Source organism: Eumetopias jubatus, unplaced genomic scaffold, assembly GCF_037043125.1.
Source record: "Eumetopias jubatus isolate StellerSeaLion01/CBP00866 unplaced genomic scaffold, mEumJub1_p1.0 scaffold_7, whole genome shotgun sequence".
NCBI classification, from domain to species: domain Eukaryota; kingdom Metazoa; phylum Chordata; class Mammalia; order Carnivora; family Otariidae; genus Eumetopias; species Eumetopias jubatus.
In genome coordinates, this window is record NW_028274813.1 from 75,839,632 (window position 1) to 75,849,704 (window position 10,073).

General features: G+C 42.3%; 1 protein-coding gene across 1 annotated transcript; it reads right to left on the reverse strand.

The window, feature by feature from the left end:
* Positions 1 to 7,808: 7,808 nt before the first annotated feature.
* CHRM5 (cholinergic receptor muscarinic 5) lies at positions 7,809 to 9,407 on the reverse strand. The gene has a single exon (XM_028119573.2). It carries the CDS (start codon positions 9,405 to 9,407, stop codon positions 7,809 to 7,811), a length of 1,599 nt encoding a protein of 532 aa, XP_027975374.1.
* Between the last annotated feature and the right edge of the window lie 666 nt (positions 9,408 to 10,073).

Genomic DNA, 10,073 nt, shown 5'->3' on the forward strand with positions numbered 1-10,073 from the left:
GCAGTTCTGTGAGTTTTAAAACGTGTATGTCTGTACATAGAAAAAAAGACTACAAGGATAATTACTGAGATATTTAGCAGAGGTTATGGAATTACTGGTAATTTTTTTGTGATTTGCTTATTTATTTCCCAAGCAAATATGTGTTATTTTATTAATCACTATATTGTTAAATATAGTGACTATAAACAAAACCTAGTATCTTTTTTTTTAAGATTTTATTTATATATTTGACAGAGAGAGACACAGCGAGAGAGGGAACACCAGCAGGGGGAGTGGGAGAGGGAGAAGCAGACTTCCCGCCGAGCAGGGAGCCCGATGTGGGGCTCGATCCCAGGACCCTGGGACCATGACCTGAGCCGAAGGCAGATGCTTAACGACTGAGCCACCCAGGCACCTCCCTAGTATCATTTTTTGTTTCAGATTCTCTTGCATAGGCCCTACTTCTGGGTATAAAGGACCTGTCAAAAGATGTTCAACCATGGGAATCTAGTTTTTTAGGGAGAAGAGTGGTCGTCCACATCCCAGGTTTGATCTGTATTACCATTTCTTCTTTGCTGTCTTCTGGCTGGTGGTGTTTTCCACTGCAGTCTACTGTAGGTACACTTGGAGGACTTGGCTGTAGTTAGCGTATCATGGTCAGTAGCTTCATGGATTTTGATTGAAAGTGTCTGGACTATAAACCTATCTTTGGCTATATGTAGGACTACTAAAATTAAGCACCAACTCCCAGTACTGATATTGGGGATAAGTAGGTATGAGTTGCTCTTTGTTGATGGTAAGTATGCCCATTCCTTTACTAGGATATCACTGCAGATGCATTTATGCAAGATAACTCTCTCTAGAAAATCATTGCCAAAGGACTGGGAATAAAACTTTGGAGAACTGCTCTTCTGGTGGTAGAGACTTGTTCAAGGGCCATATAAAATAAGATTAGAACTTTATGGAGAAATAGATTGCCATAAAGCACACTAATGTAGACAAGTCTGGATGATGGCCAAGCCAAGTGAGCAGAATTAGGCCTTGGCTTTCTTTGCCTAATCACAATTAAGGTTGTAACCCTTCCCTGCCTCCCCCCCATTAATTCATCAAAGGAGATGGGGGATAATACAGCTCATTGGGAGGATAATTTACCCTGTGGATGTGCCCTCTTTGATTTTAATATAAATATTTAAGTGTCAGTCTTTTGCCTGTTATTACTTAATATCTCCAGAGTTGTTGAACTTGTTCTACTTGGTCTCCTCAGCTCTTTGTCTACAGATACTCAAACAAGGCATAGAATGTGTATTCTTCTCTAGGATCCACATCCTTAGCTTGATAGAGCGCTATTATCTAGTACCCAAAAAGTGATCACTTCCTCGAGGTACCCATATATGCACAGCTTTGTAAATAGAATGCTGGAGGGATTAGTATTTGGGAATTAGCCAGCACAGTGTAAGAGTCCAATCTTAATTTTTCATGGTAGAAAGTCAGTAGATATTTTCTTTTTTCTTTCATTATAAAAGACATTCAGTTTTATAAAAACCTGGGAAAATTTCTTTATATGGTCATATGTATAGTTTGGTACACTATTTTCTTCTTCTTTTTTCTTTTTTTTAGTTTCAGAGGTACAATTTAGTGATTCATCAGTTGTATATAACACCCAGTGCTCTTTACATCAAGTGCCCTCCTTAATGTCCATCACCCGTTACCCCATCCCCTACCCACCTCCCCTCCAGCAACCCTCAGTTTGTTTCCTAGAGTTCAGCATCTTTTGGGCTTTTTCCATAGTTTGGCTACTGTGGACATTGCTGCTATAAGCATTGAGGTGCGGGTGCTCCTTCAAATCACTATGTTTGTATCCTTTGGAAAAATACCTAGTAGTGCAATTGCTGGGTCGTAGAGTAGCTCTATTTTTAACTTTTTGAGGACTCTCCATACTGTTTTCCAGAGTGGCTGCACCAGCTTGCATTCCCACCAACAGTGTAGGAGAGTTCTCCTTTCTCCGCATCCTCGCCAACATCATGTCGTTTCCTGACTTGTTAATTTTAGCCATTCTGACCAGTGTGAAGTAGTAGCTCCTTGTGGTTTTGATTTGTATTTCCCTGATGCTGAGTGATGTTGAACACTTTTTCATTTGTCTGTTGCCCATTTGTATGTCTTCTTTGGAGGAATGTCTGTTGATGTCTTCTGACCATTTCTTGACTGGATTTTTTCTTTTATGGGTGTTGAGTTTGGTAAGTTCTTTATAGATTTTGGATACTAGTCCTTTATCTGATAAGACATATGCAAATAATTCAGTAGATATTTTCTTAAATTAAAAATATCAAAATAAAAGTATATGCATGATATTTTAAAATATGGATGCAAATACTTGAAGAAATGACTAAAAGTTTAAAAAAAAAGAAGCAATAATTCAGAGAACTTGTTACCTAAGGGAGGGTGTAGGGATGGGATGAAAGGGGTAGGGAATGGAGTGACACTTCTCCGAGTACATCTTTTTGTATAGTATTGACTTTCACAACCATGTTAACATTTTACTTGTTAAAAAATAAAATAAATAAGACTGTAAAAATCTTAAATTGAATACAAACAGAAACAAATCCAACTGATTTCAAATAAAAAAAAAGATTAACACAAGCAATTATTGAGCACAATAACTTGACTATCTACCTTCAACCTTCACATGGAAGACCCGCAAACAAATCTTGGAACTTTACTAAAAGGTTGGTTTTTCACAGTGATATGGGTGCCACAATTCTGAAGCTATTGAAGCATGGGGCAAAATTGAGCAAATGAGTGAGTGATGATTTTCACTGTTGGAGACAGGAGATACAAATATGGAGTGGGAAGAATCCTGTGCTATCTGATTAGAATTGCAGATGTCAATATGAACTCATTTTTAGTAAGTGTACATTTTTCTAAGTTCTGAAATAGCTCAATAGCAGTGACTATATCTTAAGTCAAGATCTGAGTCAGGTACCATTGTCTACTTAATAAAACCAGCACTCCTTTTTTGTTTTTTGTTTTTAATTTTAAGTAGGCTCCACACCCAATGTGGAGCCTGAACTCATGACCCTGAGATCAAGAGTCACATGCTCCACCAACTGAGCCAGCCAGGCGCCCCTAAAACCAGCAGTCCTTGGAAAATGGCTGATTCCTGGTCTGGGATAGGGATAGAAAAGATGAGCCTGGAACATCTTATTGTACCAGAAAGTAAAGGAGTGGTCAAAAATATATTCAGGTTATGTCAGAGGATCACAGGGGTCATCTTTAAGGGGCTCTCACTGCTTAACTTTGTGACAATTTTAGCATCAAAATAATGACTAATGAATTTTAACCAATTACTAATATAAGAGTTCAGGAGTCCAGGAGCACCTGGGTGGCTTAGTCAGTTAAGCATCCACCTCTTGACTTCAGCTCAGGTCATGATCTCAGGATCGTGGAGTTCAAGCCCTGCCCTGTGTCAGGCTCTGTGCTCCTCAGGGAGTCGGACCTGAGATTCTCCCTCTACACCCTCCCCCCATCTAAAGTAAATAAATAAATCTTAAAAAAAAAAAAGATTTCAGGAGTCCATAATGATAATAAGTAAGTAAGTGATAAAGAAATGAAGAAAGAGAAAGAAAGGAAGAAGGAAAAAGTCTTCCTGACAGTAGAATGCCAACCATTTGGCTATTATTATAGTAATAACTTATTTGGGTGAGGATAAATAAATAGGTGTTGCAATTATTGGGTGAAAACTTGATGACCCACAGGAAATTTACATAGACTCAAAGTCACTTCCTTAAAATTATTAATTACAGAGGGGAAATAGGAAATTTATAATAGGGAAAACTGGAGGTGGGTACATGGGGGAACACTTTAATCAAGTAATCAGTGTAAATGTGGCAAAGTGTTAACAATTGGGAAATGTGGGTGAAAGATAAGAAATTTTTAATACTATTCTTGCAACTTTTCTTTAAGTTTAAAATTATTTCAAAAGAAAAATTTTGTGGGTTTTTTTTTTTCCTTCTGGCTCCTTCCCTGATACTTAAAAAACTTTTTTCCCTTCCCACACCCACTCACAATCTGGATTCCTTACTGGGCAGGAGTGCACATAATCTCAAACTTCTTGGTGAAATGGCATGGGGAGGTGGAGGTTAGTACCATTTACAATGGAAATGAATGACTGGGTCTCCAGCTGGGAGCAGCAAAGAGGAAATGCTCTGTTTTGTTCTGTTGCAGGGTCTGCCCCACCTTCCCTGTCCTGGAGGGGGAGGGAAGGCTTTTAGTCACAAGAATCTTGTTATCATTATTTCATCTTAATCTGGTCATTGGTAACTGAGAGGAAAAAGGGAGATCACAAAGGTAGCGAGATGGTCCTGTATCCACACTATGTATCAACACCTCCCTTCTTAAAAGACCAGAACGTGCAAATGTGTGTAGGATCTCTCATATAGGTGGATCTATCAAGCGAACCTGAGACCATTTTCTTTAAAAAAAAAATCTTTTCATTTTATCTATTTATTTTAGTGATCTCTACACCCAACGTGGGGGTCCAACCATGACTCTGAGATCAAGGGTTGCATGAGGGTTGCATGCTCTTCCAGCTGAGCCAGCCAGGGACCCTGACCATTTTCTTATGAATGTGTGTGTATTTTTTTTTTTTTTTTTGGTAATCTCTACACCCAAAGTGGGGCTTGAACCCATGACTCCAAGATCAAGAGCCACATACTCTTCTGACTGAGCCAGCCAGGCTCCACTCATTTTCTTATTTAAACGCTTTGCTTTGGACTACTGTACGGTTAAATTTCTTTAATATCCAGAATAATACTATTACGATACAGAGAAGCAGCCTAGTCCCACATCCTTTGTTGTAATTCCAGTATTTACAGTAGACAACTGGATATTCCAATCCAGAGATTAGGTACAGATTTCACAATTACAAAGAGGCAAACATCAGCATTGCTCTTAAAGGACATTCCCCTAAAGGAACACAGCAGAGAGGAATATTTAACAAAAATTGTACTGAAAACAGATTCCCTGACAAGCCATCAAATTCACAGTCAAAGGGAAACAAACCACAATGTTAGCAACGTAGCAGCACCCAGTAGGTAACGAGTCAAAGCTGTACATAGGTTACCATACACAGAGCTTGGGAGACTGGGGGCATAGATCTGAAGTCAGCCCATGCCCCACCAACCCACCCACCCACCCGCCAGGTCCCTGTAGTTTACAATTGGATCTGTTCATGCTGAGGACCCCACCACAGGCCCTATTCTAAAGAAGTCTAGTTTCTCCTAGTTTTTCTTTTTTTTTTTTTTATGTCAAGGGGCATAGGTAGCATGTAAAATTGGCTGCCTCCCAAAACCAGTGATAAAAAAAAGGAAGCATAGGCCTCTCAATTAATTTCACTAAAGATAAACAGAAAAGGCTAAGTCCTAGACAATTGTGGAATATGAAAAATGTGCCCCAGTGCCCGCCCCTCCCAGTTCCACATTCTTTTGTTTGAATTAACTTGTATCTGTCTCTACTGTGAACAGTGAATGCCCAATGTAGGTTCAGAGTGCTCTTGGAGGGATTTTCATTTTTGTCAGGAATCAAAGTCTTAACCTAAAAGAAGCAACTGTTTATCTAGAGCTGGTAGAGCAGGTTTGCTTACGAAGTCACACCCTGTTGGCATCACCCAGTCCTGAGAGCATCTCTCCTGGAGAACTGAGCCAATTAAGTACTATTCTCTACGAAATTCTTGGCGGGTGTCAGCCTGCCCTTCACAAAGTCTCAGCAGCTACACTGCTTCGAGAATGTTTCAGCTCCACATCATCAATCCCCACAAGGCTTGGGGAGAGTCCTGGGCACACCTGCTTTGTCCTACCCTCAAGCCTTCTTGGTACTTGGTGTGACAACCCTCTTCAGTGGTTGGTGGAAACTTTCCTAGACTCAAGGACATATGTCATTCCCAGGACCACTAAAGCGACTGTTACATCCCCGCAGCAAATGAGGCTGCAAACAACTGGCCTACGTGAAGCCAACTGAAGTCTGGAGATGTTAAAACACAACCGCAGTTGTAATCAGCCAAGGTGCTGTCTGACAGGAGGGCCTCATCTTTAAAACCCTCACTGTGCACTGCACTGCTGCCTTCTTTGTGGGTCTTTTATTCATTGTGTGTGCTGTTTTATAGTTTATTTCTTGCACATTGGTGTATTCTCAGAATTTTCAAAAAAACCCACCTTGGATTCAGTTTGTTTATATACAGAGAAATTGCAGTTAAATTTAGTTTTTGATCATTTTTATACTCTAATGTATGATATTTTGATAACCTTTATTTTTATGTATTACTATGATCTACGTTTTGTTTTCCAAGATAAGGCTTTCGTTTTTAATGACTATAGCCAGCTTCACTGGACCTCAACTGTACTTTTCTGAGCTTCTCATTTTTGCTAGTGAATTTGAAGAGGAATGCTAAGTCATTTCTGAGCCATGATTTGAAGGACCTATTAAAAAAGAAAGAAAAAGAAAGAAGGAAGGAAGGAAGGAAGGAAGGAAGGAAGGAAGGAAGAAAGAAAGAAAAAGAAAAAGAAAAGAAAAGAAAAGAAAAGAAAAGAAAAGAAAAGAAAAGAAAAAAGAAAAGAAAAGAAAAGAAAAGAAAAAAAGAAAAGAAAAGAAAAGAAAAGAAAAGAAAAGAAAAGAAAGGAAAAGAAAAAGAAAGAAAGAAAACCTTTCCCCTGCTGTCCCTCCAAGCAGCACTTCTGGCTGAAGGCAGCATGGTGACCTGCTTGTGCCTGGTTGTGACCTTTGTCTGGATGAGGAAAATTGGAGGCAGGCAAAGGAGTTCTGGAAGAATTTCGGAAGCGTGGGGTGAACCCAAATTTGTTTTCCACATTTTGTCTCAGGTTGGCCTTGAGAAGAAATTAGAAAGTAAGGCCTCTGAAAACAAAGGAATTGTGATTACGTAGCCCAGAGAAGATCTTTATGCAGTGAAGTAGTCTTAGAACAGAGCATGAATAATTAAGCTCACGCGGGCACAAAATAGAATATACAATATTTGTTTAGATAAAAGGAAAAAATACCCACTGGTAAAAACTAACATAACTGTGGAGACTTGACCATCTTTATTAGCAAAGTAGAGCCCCCTTGTAGGACCGGGCGGGGGGAGGAGGGAGGGGATCAGGTTTCAGTGTCCTTCCAGACCCAGGATTCTGAGAGGAAGGATGGTAACCTGGGGACCAGCATGGTTTCAGTGGGTACCAGGAACTGGCATCGGTTGTGAAAAGGAAAGAGCAGAGCTTCACTCAGATGTAAGGACAGAAAACATACCACAGTACAGAACACATAATAGCTGCATAAAACTGATCAGTTTATAAACAAATAGAGTCTTAGAAGCCAGTAGAACGTCGGTCTTGTTAACAGGTGACACAGTCTCCCAGTTCTCACTGGTAGGAGAACAACTTCATAGACACATACATATTGCACCAAACCTCAATACAGGTTTCCACAGGGAAGGTTTCCACCCAGTCCCTGCTGCTCCCCAAAGGTTAGGGAACAAAAGTTCCCTACGTCACTGTTCATCGTGACCCAGCGTTCCTCTTCCTGGGAAGGGACACACTTCTGTCTCTTCAATGGCAAACTCCAGTGGCATCAGGTGACCTTGGTCATAGGCAAGAATCATTCAATATGGTAGCACTCGGGGCAGCTGTGACTCCTTCCTTTTGGTGACAGATCTTAAGCCTTTTCAAAGTCCACAGGTGCCCCAAATGGCAGATGTCTTTTTTTGAAAATAAATACACCAGAATCAGCAGACCCATCAAAGGAAATTGGCCACAGTTACTCTTTTGAGGGGAGTTGTTAACTCTTCAGGGAAGCTTGCTGTTCCCCTGCCAGTACAACTTCTCCTCTACTTTTTTCTTTTTCCATCGGCAGAGGAGCAGCATCTTGAAGGTCTTCCTGAAGGTTCTGTTGCAGAGGGCATAGCAAATGGGGTTGACGGTGCTGTTGACATAGCACAACCAGTAGCCCAAGTGCCATAGGGTGACTGGGACACACTTGTCACAGAAGGTGGAAACCAGGACCATGATGTTGTAAGGGGTCCAGGTGATGATGAAGGCCAGGAGAATGGCACTCAAGGTCTGGGCTGCCTTCCTCTCCTTGATGAGGACCATTCTCTTTCGTTTGGTCATTTGATGGCTGAGGTTGGGATCCAGGCCTTTCGTCGAAGGGTCCTTGGACACTGGGAAGGAGCAGGGCATGATTTTCACCTTGCGACAGCCGTTGTTGGTCTCCTGGGTCCCATCAGCTTTCACCACCAGTCGGAACTTATAGGCCACACATTTCTGACTCTTGGGTCTATGAGCAGCACCTGGGGACAAGAAGTATTTTTGGGTGTCATAGTCATTTTTTTCAGCTTGAGCTTTCACAAACGTGTCCTTGGTCTCTTCGGCACTGAATTCTTCCCTCGGGCTTTCCTTGGCCTGACTCTTGTAGACTACTTGGAAGACAGGGTCCGTGGCAGGCTTGTCCTCATCCTCCGAGGAAGGGTAGCTGCTACAGGTAGTGAGCTGCTCAGCTTGGGCCCACTCGGTGCTTGGGCCAGTGGCTTGGGATGGTTTCCCAGGGGTGGAGGTGCTCCTGCGGGAGGATGACCAGGAGGCTTGGTTCCTTTCCCTCTGGGCCAGTGTGGGTTGAGGGCAGCTAAAGCAGGACGTCAGCAGAGCCTTATGAGCTGGCTTTCTTGGCTCCGCTTCGGCCATGGAGTCAGAGCCCTGGAGGTCAGCCAGGTCCTTGGTCCGCTTCTCCGTTTCCCGGTAGATCCGGCAGTAGAGGATCGTCATGACAGAAACAGGGATGTAGAAGGCAGCGATGGCAGTGCCGAAAGTGATGGTGGGCTCAGACAGGAACTGGATCTGGCACTCATCTGGTGGTACCGTCCGCTCCCCCACCAGGTACTGCCAGCAGAGGATAGCTGGGGCCCAAAGGATGAAGGAGATCAGCCAGGCCAAGCCAATCATGATGCCAGCCCTTTTTGGGGTACGCTTGGCCCGATACGTCAGAGGTCTTGTGATAGAAAAGTAACGGTCAAAACTGATCACCAGAAGGTTCATGACGGAAGCATTGCTAGCCACGTAGTCCAGGGCAAGCCAGAGGTCACAAGCCAGACTCCCGAGCACCCAGCGTCCCATGAGGATGTAGGTGGTGTAGAGGTTCATGGAGAAGATCCCAATGATGAGATCTGCACAGGCTAAGCTGAGCAGGTAATAGTTGTTAACGGTCTTCAGCTGACTATTGACTTTGAAGGAGATCATGACTAAGACGTTGCCCACGATGGTGATCAGGCTTACCAGAGCGGTCACAGCCGCAATGGTGATGACTTCCCACAACCCATGGCGTTCCAAAGGCTGGTGACTTACTGGGGTGCCATTGACAGTGGTCGTATTGTGGTAAGATTCACCTTCCATCCTTAATTAGGGTTAAGTCTTGGGTTCTAGACCATATCTTTTCTATCTCACCTCTTCTTGGTCAGCATCTGGAAGAGAGGGAAATATATTAGCTCCACTCACCAGCACGGATCTTTTTTCCCACTCATTGTTTATCACTTACAACAGGATAGTAAACGTGGTTACACACATATTCAGAGCGAGATGCTGAAATCTCTGTTTTGATGACAGTTTGTAGCAGCATCATCCCTTTGCTTTTTAGACGTACCGGTGCCCGAGAGCCTTTCTTGTTCTTGAGGCTGCTGCCCTCTTGTGGTTCCAATGGGCAATTTAAAGAAGAGGTGAGCTGTGAAGACGCGTGGGGGAGGAAAAGGAGATTGGGTAACTGGGGAGCAATAAAGAGAAGAAAGCAGGTGATGTGAAGTTACTTTTGATTGCAGTGGCTTTAGGGGCAGAAACTGTTTTTTAAGTTCCCAGTGATAAGTACCTAGTCTATCATGCACTGGGGAAAAAGACAAGTTGTATCTACTCTATATCCCATTACTAAACATTATTGCGTTTAATTACAGATTCAATTAATAAACATTATTGAGGCATTGTTGTGAGGCAAGACTATCTTATCATACTTCTCCATGACTTAATACACGAACACCCCATGTGCACAGAGGGGTTTGAAATTTTCCCCAG